The 14,565-nt window shown below is 48.0% G+C and overlaps 1 protein-coding gene across 1 annotated transcript in view; it reads left to right on the top strand.

Annotated features, from left to right (window-relative positions):
• The window catches only part of GATD3 (glutamine amidotransferase class 1 domain containing 3), a 130,051-nt gene that overhangs the window by 71,613 nt on the left and 43,873 nt on the right, over window positions 1-14,565 (top strand). The window contains 3 exon segments of the mRNA XM_073668801.1: window positions 5,911-5,963; window positions 8,471-8,581; window positions 11,414-11,533. Of these exon segments, the coding sequence (XP_073524902.1) occupies window positions 5,911-5,963; window positions 8,471-8,581; window positions 11,414-11,533 (284 nt within the window).

Below are 14,565 nucleotides of genomic sequence, written 5' to 3'. Positions count from 1 at the left end.
TGTATGTACACAGTGACTGCACCAGCAGAATAGTGAGTGCAGCTCTGGAGGATAATACAGGATGTAACTCAGGATCAGTAATGTAATGTATGTACACAGTGACTCCACCAGCAGAATAGTGAGTGCAGCTCTGGAGTATAATACAGGATGTAACTCAGGATCAGTAATGTAATGTATGTACACAGTGACTGCACCAGCAGAATAGTGAGTGCAGCTCTGGAGTATAATACAGGAGGTAACTCAGGATCAGTAATGTAATGTATGTACACAGTGACTGCACCAGCAGAATAGTGAGTGCAGCTCTGGAGTATAATACAGGAGGTAACTCAGGATCAGTAATGTAATGTATGTACACAGTGACTGCACCAGCAGAATAGTGAGCGCAGCTCTGGAGTATAATACAGGAGGTAACTCAGGATCAGTAATGTAATGTATGTACACAGTGACTGCACCAGCAGAATAGTGAGTGCAGCTCTGGAGTATAATACAGGAGATAACTCAGGATCAGTAATGTAATGTATGTACACAGTGACTGCACCAGCAGAATAGTGAGTACAGCTCTGGAGGATAATACAGGATGTAACTCAGGATCAGTAATGTAATGTATGTACACAGTGACTGAACCAGCAGAATAGTGAGTGCAGCTCTGGGGTATAATACAGGAGATAACTCAGGATCAGTAATGTATGTACACAGTGACTGCACCAGCAGAATAGTGAGTGCAGCTCTGGAGTATAATACAGGAGATAACTCAGGATCAGTAATGTAATGTATGTACACAGTGACTGCACCAGCAGAATAGTGAGTGCAGCTCTGGAGTATTATACAGGAGGTAACTCAGGGTCTGTAATGTAATGTATGTACACAGTGACTGCACCAGCAGAATAGTGAGTGCAGCTCTGGAGTATAATACAGGATGTAACTCGGGATCAGTAATGTAATGTATGTACACAGTGACTGCACCAGCAGAATAGTGAGTGCAGCTCTGGAGTATAATACAGGATGTAACTCAGGATCAGTAATGTAATGTATGTACACAGTGACTGCACCAGCAGAATAGTGAGTGCAGCTCTGGAGTATAATACAGGATGTAACTCAGGATCAGTAATGTAATGTATGTACACAGTGACTGCACCAGCAGAATAATGAGTGCAGCTCTGGAGTATAATACAGGAGGTAACTCAGGGTCAGTAATGTATGTACACAGTGACTGCACCAGCAGAATAGTGAGTGCAGCTCTGGAGTATAATACAGGAGGTAACTCAGGATCAGTAATGTAATTTATGTACACAGTGACTGCACCAGCAGAATAGTGAGCGCAGCTCTGGAGTATAATACAGGAGGTAACTCAGGATCAGTAATGTAATGTATGTACACAGTGACTGCACCAGCAGAATAGTGAGTGCAGCTCTGGAGTATAATACAGGAGGTAACTCAGGATCAGTAATGTAATGTATGTACACGGTGACTGCACCAGCAGAATAGTGAGTGCAGCTCTGGAGTATAATACAGGATGTAACTCCGGATCAGTAATGTAATGTATGTACACAGTGACTCCACCAGCAGAATAGTGAGTGCAGCTCTGGGGTATAATACAGGAGATAACTCAGGATCAGTAATGTAATGTATGTACACAGTGACTGCACCAGCAGAATAGTGAGTGCAGCTCTGGGGTATAATACAGGAGGTAACTCAGGATCAGTAATGTAATGTCTGTACACAGTGACTGCACCAACTGAATAGTGAGTGCAGCTCTGGAGTATAATACAGGATGTAACTCAGGATCAGTAATGTAATGTATGTACACAGTGACTGCACCAGCAGAATAGTGAGTGCAGCTCTGGAGTATAATACAGGATGTAACTCAGGATCAGTAATGTAATGTATGTACACAGTGACTGCACCAGCAGAATAGTGAGTACAGCTCTGGAGGATAATACAGGATGTAACTCAGGATCAGTAATGTAATGTATGTACACAGTGACTGAACCAGCAGAATAGTGAGTGCAGCTCTGGGGTATAATACAGGAGATAACTCAGGATCAGTAATGTATGTACACAGTGACTGCACCAGCAGAATAGTGAGTGCAGCTCTGGAGTATAATACAGGAGATAACTCAGGATCAGTAATGTAATGTATGTACACAGTGACTGCACCAGCAGAATAGTGAGTGCAGCTCTGGAGTATAATACAGGAGGTAACTCAGGATCAGTAATGTAATGTATGTACACAGTGACTGCACCAGCAGAATAGTGAGTGCAGCTCTGTGGTATAATACAGGAGGTAACTCAGGATCAGTAATGTAATGTATGTACACAGTGACTGCACCAGCAGAATAGTGAGTGCAGCTCTGGAGTATTATACAGGAGGTAACTCAGGGTCAGTAATGTAATGTATGTACACAGTGACTGCACCAGCAGAATAGTGAGTGCAGCTCTGGAGTATAATACAGGATGTAACTCAGGATCAGTAATGTAATGTATGTACACAGTGACTGCACCAGCAGAATAGTGAGTGCAGCTCTGGAGTATAATACAGGATGTAACTCAGGATCAGTAATGTAATGTATGTACACAGTGACTGCACCAGCAGAATAATGAGTGCAGCTCTGGAGTATAATACAGGAGGTAACTCAGGGTCAGTAATGTATGTACACAGTGACTGCACCAGCAGAATAGTGAGTGCAGCTCTGGAGTATAATACAGGAGGTAACTCAGGATCAGTAATGTAATGTATGTACACAGTGACTGCACCAGCAGAATAGTGAGTGCAGCTCTGGAGTATAATACAGGAGGTAACTCAGGATCAGTAATGTAATGTATGTACACAGTGACTGCACCAGCAGAATAGTGAGTGCAGCTCTGGAGTATAATACAGGAGGTAACTCAGGATCAGTAATGTAATGTATGTACACAGTGACTGCACCAGCAGAATAGTGAGTGCAGCTCTGGAGTATAATACAGGAGGTAACTCAGGATCAGTAATGTAATGTATGTACACAGTGACTGCACCAGCAGAATAGTGAGTGCAGCTCTGGAGTATAATACAGGATGTAACCCAGGATATGTAATGTATGTACACAGTGACTGCACCAGCAGAATAGTGAGTGCAGCTCTGGAGTATAATACAGGATGTAACTCAGGATCAGTAGTGTAATGTATGTACACAGTGACTGCACCAGCAGAATAGTGAGTGCAGCTCTGGAGTATAATACAGGATGTAACTCGGGATCAGTAATGTAATGTATGTACACAGTGACTGCACCAGCAGAATAGTGAGTGCAGCTCTGGAGTATAATACAGGAGGTAACTCAGGATCAGTAATGTAATGTATGTACACAGTGACTCCACCAGCAGAATAGTGAGTTCAGCTCTGGAGTATAATACAGGATGTAACTCAGGATCAGTAATGTAATGTATGTACACAGTGACTCCACCAGCAGAATAGTGAGTGCAGCTCTGGAGTATAATACAGGATGTAACTCAGGATCAGTAATGTAATGTATGTCCACAGTGACTCCACCAGCAGAATAGTGAGTGCAGCTCTGGGGTATAATACAGGAGGTAACTCAGGATCAGTAATGTAATGTATGTATACAGTGACTGCACCAACTGAATATTGAGTGCAGCTCTGGAGTATAATACAGGATGTAACTCAGGATCAGTAATGTAATGTATGTACACAGTGACTGCACCAGCAGAATAGTGAGTGCAGCTCTGGAGTATAATACAGGATGTAACTCAGGATCAGTAATGTAATGTATGTACACAGTGACTGCACCAGCAGAATAGTGAGTACAGCTCTGTAGGATAATACAGGATGTAACTCAGGATCAGTAATGTAATGTATGTACACAGTGACTGCACCAGCAGAATAGTGAGTGCAGCTCTGGGGTATAATACAGGAGATAACTCAGGATCAGTAATGTAATGTATGTACACAGTGACTCCACCAGCAGAATAGTGAGTGCAGCTCTGGAATATAATACAGGAGGTAACTCAGGATCAGTAATGTAATGTATGTACACAGTGACTGCACCAGCAGAATAGTGAGTGCAGCTCTGGGGTATAATACAGGATGTAACTCAGGATCAGTAATGTAATGTATGTACACAGTGACTGCACCAGCAGAATAGTGAGTGCAGCTCTGTAGTATAATACAGGAGATAACTCAGGATCAGTAATGTAATGTATGTACACAGTGACTGCACCAGCAGAATAGTGAGTGCAGCTCTGGAGTATAATACAGGATGTAACTCAGGATCAGTAATGTAATGTATGTACACAGTGACTGCACCAGCAGAATAGTGAGTGCAGCTCTGTAGTATAATACAGGAGATAACTCAGGATCAGTAATGTAATGTATGTACACAGTGACTGCACCAGCAGAATAGTGAGTGCAGCTCTGGAGTATAATACAGGAGGTAACTCTGGATCAGTAATGTAATGTATGTACACAGTGACTGCACCAGCAGAATAGTGAGTGCAGCTCTGGAGTATAATACAGGATGTAACTCAGGATCAGTAATGTAATGTATGTACACAGTGACTGCACCAGCAGAATAGTGAGTGCAGCTCTGGAGTATAATACAGGATGTAACTCAGGATCAGTAATGTAATGTATGTACACAGTGACTGCACCAGCAGAATAGTGAGTGCAGCTCTGGAGTATAATACAGGAGGTAACTCAGGATCAGTAATGTAATGTATGTACACAGTGACTGCACCAGCAGAATAGTGAGTGCAGCTCTGGAGTATAATACAGGATGTAACTCAGGATCAGTAATGTAATGTATGTACACAGTGACTGCACCAGCAGAATAGTGAGTGCAGCTCTGGAGTATAATACAGGATGTAACTCAGGATCAGTAATGTAATGTATGTACACAGTGACTGCACCAGCAGAATAGTGAGTGCAGCTCTGGAGTATAATACAGGATGTAACTCAGGATCAGTAATGTAATGTATGTACACAGTGACTGCACCAGCAGAATAGTGAGTGCAGCTCTGGAGTATAATACAGGAGGTAACTCAGGATCAGTAATGTAATGTATGTACACAGTGACTGCACCAGCAGAATAGTGAGTGCAGCTCTGGAGTATAATACAGGATGTAACTCAGGATCAGTAATGTAATGTATGTACACAGTGACTGCACCAGCAGAATAGTGAGTGCAGCTCTGGAGTATAATACAGGATATAACTCAGGATTAGTAATGTAATGTATGTACACAGTGACTGCACCAGCAGAATAGTGAGTGCAGCTCTGGAGTATAATACAGGAGGTAACTCAGGATCAGTAATGTAATGTATGTACACAGTGACTGCACCAGCAGAATAGTGAGTGCAGCTCTGGGGTATAATACAGGATGTAACTCAGGATCAGTAATGTAATGTATGTACACAGTGACTGCACCAGCAGAATAGTGAGTGCAGCTCTGGAGTATAATACAGGATGTAACTCAGGATCAGTAATGTAATGTATGTACACAGTGACTCCACCAGCAGAATAGTGAGTGCAGCTCTGGGGTATAATACAGGATGTAACTCAGGATCAGTAATGTAATGTCTGTACACAGTGACTGCACCAGCAGAATAGTGAGTGCAGCTCTGGGGTATAATACAGGAGGTAACTCAGGATCAGTAATGTAATGTATGTACACAGTGACTGCACCAGCAGAATAGTGAGTGCAGCTCTGGAGTATAATACAGGATGTAACTTAGGATCAGTAATGTAATGTATGTACACAGTGACTGCACCAGCAGAATAGTGAGTGCAGCTCTGGAGATGTTTTTTTTTATCTTTGCTCTCGTGTCCTGCTATGTCTTGTTTTACCTCGCTCTGTCTGCATCTTTACTCTGCTTTTCGTCTCCACTTTTGCACTCACTTTCTTCCTTTCCTTTTCCTCAGGTTCTCTCCGGTTGCGGCGTCTATGATGGAACTGAAATCCATGAGGCTTCGGCGTAAGTGTGATCCTGCCGGGTGCTGGACTCCCAATGATGAAACTGCCCTTCTTTTATTGAATTTCTCATTCTGCAGCTGCAGAGCTGAAATCCCGCTCTGTTCCCTGCACTTCCAGTGTCTGTGCAGAGATCGGGCTCCGTGCAGTTGTGTGATTTCTCATATCATCACTGCTCCCTACTTATATTGCTGGGGACAGTGACCACAGAGGCGTCCGGCACTCACTGTGCTCCTCTCACAGCAGCTCTGGATGTGACTAGAGTCGAAGACCTCACCTGCTGCCTCGAGCTGTTCTCCCGCTGTACTCCTCGCTCTGCACCTGCCTGTGTCTCCCGCTCTGCTCCTCGCTTTTTCCCCCGCTGTGCTCCTTGCTGTTTTCCCCCGCTGTGCTCCTCGCTGTTCCCCCGCTGTGCTCCCTGCTGTTTTCCCCCTCTGTGCTCCTCGCTGTTCCCTCTCTGTGCGCCTCGCTGTTTTCCCCCCGCTGCTCTCCTCGCTTTTTTCCCCCCTTTGTGTTCCTTGCTGTTTTCCCCCGCTGTGCTCCTTGCTGTTTTCCCCCGCTGTGCTCCTCTCTGTTTTCCCCCGCTGTGCTCCTTGCTGTTTTCCCCCGCTGTGCTCCTTTCTGTTTTCTCCCGCTGTGCTCCTCGCTTTTTCCCCGCTGTGCTCCTTGCTGTTCCCCCGCTGTGCTCCTCTCTGTTCCCTCGCCTTGCTTCTCGCTGTTCCCTCCCTGTGCTCCTCGCTGTTTTCCCCCTCTCTGCTCCTCGCTGTTTTCCCCCTCTCTGCTCCTCTCTGTTTTCCCCTGCTCTGCTCCTCGCTGTTTTCCCCCGCTCTGCTCCACGATGTTTTCCCCCGCTATGCTCCTTGCTGTTCCCCACTGTTTCCCCGCTGTGCTCCTCGCTGTTTCCCCGCTGTGCTCCTCGCTGTTTCCCCGCTGTGCTCCTCGCTGTTCCCCCGCTGTGCTCCTCGCTGTTCTCCCGCTGTGCTCCTCACTGTTCTCCCGCTGTGCTCCTCGCTGTTCCCCCGCTGTGCTCCTCGCTGTTCCCCCTCTGTGCTCCTTGCTGTTTCCCCGCTGTGCTCCTCGCTGTTTCCCCCTGTGCTCCTCGCTGTTCCCCTGCTGTGCTCCTCGCTGTTCCCCCACTGTGTTCCTTTAAGTGTTCCTCTGTTGTGCTCCTCGCTGTTCCCCCGCTGTGTTCCTTACTGTACTTCTCGCTGTTCCCCCTGCTGTGCTCCTCCCTGTGCTCCTCGCTGTTCCCCCGCTGTGCTCCTCGCTGTTCCCCCGCTGTGCTCCTCACTGTTCCCCCGCTGTGCTCCATGCTGTTTTCCCCGCTATGCTCCTTGCTGTTCCCCGCTGTGCTCCTCGCTGTTTCCCCGCTGTGCTCCTCGCTGTTTCCCCGCTGTGCTCCTCACTGTTTCCCCGCTGTGCTCCTCGCTGTTCCCCCGCTGTGCTCCTCGCTGTTTCCCCTCTGTGCTCCTCGCTGTTCTCCCGCTGTGCTCCTCGCTGTTCTCCCGCTGTGCTCCTCGCTGTTCCCCCGCTGTGCTCCTTGCTGTTTCCCCGCTGTGCTCCTTGCTGTTTCCCCGCTGTGCTCCTTGCTGTTTCCCCGCTGTGCTCCTCGCTGTTTCCCCACTGTGTTCCTTTCAGTGTTCCTCTGTTGTGCTGCTCGCTGTTCCCCCGCTGTGTTCCTTACTGTACTTCTCGCTGTTCCCCCTGCTGTGCTCCTCCCTGTGCTCCTCGCTGTTCCCCTGCTGTGCTCCTCGCTGTTCCCCCACTGTGTTCCTTTCAGTGTTCCTCTGTTGTGCTGCTCGCTGTTCCCCCGCTGTGTTCCTTACTGTACTTCTCGCTGTTCCCCCTGCTGTGCTCCTCCCTGTGCTCCTCGCTGTTCCCCCGCTGTGCTCCTCGCTGTTCCCCCGCTGTGCTCCTCGCTGTTCCCCCGCTGTGCTCCATGCTGTTCCCCTGCTGTGCTCCTCGCTGTTCCCCCGCTGTGCTTCTCACTGTCCCACTGCTGTGCTCCTCGCTGTTCCCCCGCTGTGCTCCTTACTGTACTCCTCGCTGTTCCCCCACTGTGCTTCTCACTGTTCCCCTGCTGTGCTCCTCGGTGTTTCCCCACTCCTTGCTGTGCTTCTCGCTGTTCCCCCACTGTGATCTTCCCTGTGCTCCTTGCTGTTTCCCCGCTATTCCCCCGCTGTGCTCCTTGCTGTGCTGCTCGCTGTACCCCCTGTTGTGCGCCTTACTGTTGCCTCATTGTTCTCCTCACTGTTCCCCCGCTGTGTTCTTCGCTGTTCCCCCGCTATGATCTTCCCTATGCCCCCCACTGTGGTCCTCCCTGTGCCTCCTGCTATGCTCCTCGCTGTGCTCTTTACTGTACTCCTCGCTGTTCCCCCTGCTGTGCTCCTCGCTGTTCCCCCTCTGTGCTCCTCGCTGTTCCCCCTCTGTGCTCCTCGCTGTTCCTCCTCTGTGCTCCTCGCTGTTCCCCCGCTGTGCTCCTCACTCATTGCTCGCTCTGCGGTATTACAGGATCCTGGTTCACCTGAGTCGTGCCGGCGCCAAAGTGCAGATCTACGCTCCGGACGTCCCCCAGATGCACGTGATCAACCACAGTAAGGGAGAAGCCGCACAGGAGAGCAGGTACCACAGCCAGCAGGACTGCCCAGCGACCGCAGCTCCGGGGGTGACTGGAGGATAAGAGCTGATGTAATAGCAGAATAGTGTAAACACAAGCAGGTGTAGTGCTATAGAAATATAAAACTTAACATTTATTACCACTGGATAAAATATATGCAATATACAAGGACCTAAAAAAACACAGATATACTGTCTGTGATATTAGATAGCCAAAATACTTCCATGTATTGTTGCGTCCAAAGATATAAATATATGTCATATAAGCATATTGTATCTCCGACGCCACCAAGAAAGTGTGGCAGAAAGAAAATGATGGAGCCTACAGGACACTATACAACTTATTGTGTCTCAGAATGTGAGAACGCAGAAACATTAACCCAATCAATGGTAACCATTTAAACTATGCTATATATAGAAATGGAACATCCTCACCAATTTTGATATCCGTTCCTGCTCTCAGACTTCAAGGATAGCTCCATATAATGGGGGCAGACCAAGTCTCATTGGGTCACCAGCCCATCACAAAATACCGCTCCCGACGCGTTTCTTTGCCTTAGCTAGTCATCAGGGGGAAAAGAAAGAGAAGACATGCGGTATGCACGCTGCCCACAATCGCGCAGCTCATTCACCAGACAGCGCCATTTGACACTCTGATAAGTCCTCTTTTAAATCCTGGTCGCGCTGTACTCGCGATCGTGTCACTTCCGGTTCCGGTCAGCTGACATCCGGTATGTGGAACGCAGATGCCGGCCGTGACACGCAAGCGTCACATCCGGTGTGCGCATCACAAACAGGAAAAACCGCACACCACGGAGCGACGATTAAAGGGGCATACAAGGTAACCAACTGACATCTTGTGTTGGATGGTGACATGAAGCCCTCCCATCCATAAGTACCCCAGGCCAGGGCGAATGTCCAAGTTATACAGTAACTGACACCCATCCAGGCACATACCGTATGTACCGCGGTATATACTAACCGCGTATATTCTGCCCCAATGGTTTATGAGCTGGAAATACCTCATAGGTCAAAACCGCACCGCGGTGCCACGGCCCAAGGTCGAGAGCGCACTTAAAGCCCAAACATAAATTATTATAAAAATAAAAATGGAAATCAAAGAAAAAAAGGGGGTATGAAGAAATGTGGAAAAACATGAAGAGATATGGGGGGACCGCACCTCACAGAATTAGAGGGAGAGAAATGAAGGGGGCCAAGGGACCTATAAAAAGCCCTATTGAGCAACTAGAACAACATCACCCTACCTGGCAGTGGAGGTTGGCACCCTAAAACCTGCGCAAATGGCGCCCCCACTCCTCGACGGCTGTCCCTACACTCCTTTCCCTAATTCACCGTACACTTCTAGGAAGGACCTATAAGACAGCTGCTCATTGAGGCCGTGAGGAGCCATTGTCCGCAGCCTAAAGATCCACTTCGTCTCCCTTTGCAGAATCAGTTTGTCCCAGTCGCCCCCTCTTGGTGGGACCATTACTTTGTCAGTTCCCATGAATCGTATCATATCCCTGCTATTCGGGTGGGCGTTATTCACATGTTTCGCCAGGGGGGCGTCTCTTTTCAGGATGATATCCCTTTGATGTTCCCCCACTCTTCTCCTCAATTCCCTCCTTGTTTTCCCCACATACTCCATTCCACAGACACATTTGGCCATATAAATGATTCCCTTGGATCTACAGTTGATAAAATGTTTTCCCGGTGACGTTACTTGTGAAGTCTTTTCCTTGTGTGATAACTTTACATGATACGCATCCACTACATCTAAAGCAGCCATTAATAGAACTTCCCAAGCAGTTGTTCCCCAGATGGCCCATATAATGACTATGGACCAATCTGTCCCTGAGGGATCTACCCCTTTTGTAGGTAATCATGGGTCTTGAATCGACCACGTCACCAATGTCCTCATCCATTAGTAGAATCGGCCAATGTTTTTGTAGTATCCTACGGACTGTATATGACTGATTGGAGAAGGTAGTGATGAATCTGCAGAAGGTATTATCCTTATCCAGACAAGGAGGAGCGGTCCCTGACCAAAATCTCTTCAGAAGCCTCAACTACTACCTTCTTTGGATAACCCCTCTCATGAAATCTTTGACAGAGGTCGGTAGCCTGGGCTTTAAAACTGGCATCGTCCGAACAGTTCCTCCGGACCCTCATGAATTGCCCCTTCGGTATGCCCCTCTTAAGGGGGACTGGATGGTTGATTTCCCATCTGAGGAAGGAGTTCGAGGCAGTCGTTTTCCTATAGGTGCTAGTTCCTATCTCTCCATCCCTCCCTATCCGTATCAGAAGGTCAAGGAAGGGCTCCTCCTTGCTACATCCATCCCCGAATTTGGATAAGATAATTTATCTATAGCACTACACCTGCTTGTCTTTATATGTATCTATTTGTGTAGTTATTTCTAAAACCCCTGCTGCTGCATTTTAATAACAGAATAGCGACTGCAGCTCTGGAGGTGACTAGAGGATAAGACACGATGTAACAGCTGAATCGTAACCGCAGCTCTGGAGGATAAGACATGATGTAATAGCTGAATAGTGACTGCAGCTCTGGAGGTGAATGGAGGATAAGACCTGATGCAACATCAGAATAGTGATTGCAGCTCTGGAGGTGAATGGAGGATAAGACACGATGTAACAGCAGAATAGTGAGCACAGCTCTGGAGGTGAATGGAGGATAACACCTGATGTAACAGCAGAATAGTGAGCACAGCTCTGGAGTTGACTGGAGGATAAGACCTGATGTAACAACAGAATAGTGATTGCAGCTCTGGAGGTGAATGGAGTATATGTATGACCTGTGTTATGCTGTGTTGCCTGCAGGAACGTTTTGGTGGAGTCGGCCCGGATCGCTCGCGGTGACATCGCGGCCTTGTCACAGCTGCATGCTCAGGATCATGATGCTGTTATTTTCCCAGGAGGCTTTGGGGCAGCGAAGAACCTGTGAGTATTGAGGGTCTTTCGTTGTCCTCAGCATTGGTTGTTCGGTGCTTTTAGCTTCCTCCATTCTTTGCTCCTCGTGGTTTCGCCCTCGTCCGTTGCTCCCTCAGGCGCTCCACCTCGAGGGCTTCCTCACTAGTTTGTCATCTTATGCCCGGAGCTGCGCTCTTCCCCTCCCCCTCTGCACGATTCAGGTGAGGGCGGCTTTTCACTGGACAATAAGGCATAAAACGTGACCCCTGTGGAGATGACGCCACTCCCTGACAAAGATGCCTCGAAACGTGCGCCGGGGTTGGCGCCATTCCAGAGGGAGTCTGCCCAATTGTCGTATTCTCATCATCTATGCATCTTCTCGGCAGCTCTTTTGTGGTTCCTCATATTGTAAGGTCACTACTTTATTTAGGAACCTTTAGATTTACACGTCCATTACTTGTAGTGAAATCTCCAGCACTAATGCGGCATCTCTCTTACATCCCTCCTGATGGTGAGGGCAGCACTTTATGTACCGTACCTCTGAGTGCTGCTCACTGCTTATGTACACTCGGCAGCACTTTATGGAACGTACCTCTGAGCACGGCTCACTGCTTATGTACACTCGGCAGCACTTTATGTAACGTACCTCTGTGTGCTGCTCACTGCTTATGTACACTCGGCAGCACTTTATGTAACGTACCTCTGAGCGCTGCTCACTACTTATGTACACTTGGCAGCACTTTATGTAACGTACCTCTGTGTGCTGCTCACTGCTTATGTACACTCGGCAGCACTTTATGTAACGTACCTCTGTGTGCTGCTCACTGCTTATGTACACTTGGCAGCACTTTATGTAACGTACCTCTGAGCGCTGCTCACTGCTTATGTACACTCGGCAGCACTTTATGTACCGTACCTCTGAGTGCTGCTCACTGCTTATGTACACTCGGCAGCACTTTATGTACCGTACCTCTGAGTGCTGCTCACTGCTTATGTACACTCGGCAGCACTTTATGTAACGTACCTCTGAGTGCTGCTCACTGCTTATGTACACTTGGCAGCACTTTATGAAACGTACCTCTGAGCACGGCTCACTGCTTATGTACACTCGGCAGCACTTTATGTAACGTACCTCTGTGTGCTGCTCACTGCTTATGTACACTCGGCAGCACTTTATGTAACGTACCTCTGTGTGCTGCTCACTGCTTATGTACACTCGGCAGCACTTTATGTAACGTACCTCTGTGTGCTGCTCACTGCTTATGTACACTCGGCAGCACTTTATGTAACGTACCTCTGAGCGCTGCTCACTACTTATGTACACTCGGCAGCACTTTATGTAACGTACCTCTGAGCGCTGCTCACTGCTTATGTACACTCGGCAGCACTTTATGTAACGTACCTCTGAGCGCTGCTCACTACTTATGTACACTCGACAGCACTTTATGGAACGTACCTCTGAGCGCTGCTCACTGCTTATGTACACTCGGTAGCACTTTATGTAACGTACCTCTGAGCACGGCTCACTGCTTATGTACACTCGGCAGCACTTTATGTAACGTACCTCTGTGTGCTGCTCACTGCTTATGTACACTCCGCAGCACTTTATGTAACGTACCTCTGAGCGCTGCTCACTGCTTATGTACACTCGGTAGCACTTTATGTAACGTACCTCCGTGTGCTGCTCACTGCTTATGTACACTCGGCAGCACTTTATGTAACGTACCTCTGAGCACAGCTCACTGCTTATGTACACTCGGCAGCACTTTATGTAACGTACCTCTGAGCGCTGCTCACTGCTTACGTACACTCGGCAGCACTTTATGTAACGTACCTCTGTGTGCTGCTCACTGCTTATGTACACTCGGCAGCACTATATGTAACGTACCTCTGAGCACTGCTCACTGCTTATGTACACTCGGCAGCACTTTATGTAACGTACCTCTGTGTGCTGCTCACTGCTTATGTACACTCGGCAGCACTTTATGTAACGTACCTCTGAGCACTGCTCACTGCTTATGTACACTCGGCAGCACTTTATGTAACGTACCTCTGAGCACTGCTCACTGCTTATGTACACTCGGCAGCACTTTTAGTAACGTACCTCTGAGCGCTGCTCACTGCTTATGTACACTCGGCAGCACTTTATGTAACGTACCTCTGAGTGCTGCTCACTGCTTATGTACACTCGGCAGCACTTTATGTAACGTACCTCTGAGCACTGCTCACTGCTTATGTACACTCGGCAGCACTTTATGTAACGTACCTCTGTGTGCTGCTCACTGCTTATGTACACTCGGCAGCACTTTATGTAACGTACCTCTGAGCGCTGCTCACTGCTTATGTACACTCGGCAGCACTTTATTTAACGTACCTCTGTGTGCTGCTCACTGCTTATGTACACTCGGCAGCTCTTTATGTAACGTACCTCTGAGTGCTGCTCACTGCTTATGCACACTCGGCAGCACTTTATGTAACGTACCTCTGAGCACAGCTCACTGCTTATGTACACTCGGCAGCACTTTATGGAACGTACCTCTGAGCACGGCTCACTGCTTATGTACACTCGGCAGCACTTTATGTAACGTACCTCTGTGTGCTGCTCACTGCTTATGTACACTCCGCAGCACTTTATGTAACGTACCTCTGTGTGCTGCTCACTGCTTATGTACACTCAGCAGCACTTTATGTAACGTACCTCTGAGCGCTGCTCACTACTTATGTACACTTGGCAGCACTTTATTTAACGTACCTCTGAGCGCTGCTCACTGCTTATGTACACTCGGCAGCACTTTATGTAACGTACCTCTGAGCGCTGCTCACTACTTATGTACACTCGATAGCACTTTATGGAACGTACCTCTGAGCGCTGCTCACTGCTTATGTACACTCGGTAGCACTTTATGTAACGTACCTCTGAGCACGGCTCACTGCTTATGTACACTCGGCAGCACTTTATGTAACGTACCTCTGTGTGCTGCTCACTGCTTATCTACACTCGGCAGCACTTTATGTAACGTACCTCTGAGCACTGCTCACTGCTTATGTACACTCGGCAGCAC

This window comes from Phyllobates terribilis, unplaced genomic scaffold (assembly GCF_046119375.1).
Source record: "Phyllobates terribilis strain yellow unplaced genomic scaffold, ASM4611937v1 Scaffold_2__4_contigs__length_985480577, whole genome shotgun sequence".
Lineage (NCBI taxonomy): Eukaryota > Metazoa > Chordata > Amphibia > Anura > Dendrobatidae > Phyllobates > Phyllobates terribilis.
Note: the sequence above shows the minus strand (reverse complement) of the source record. Positions and strands in the feature narration are given on the sequence as shown.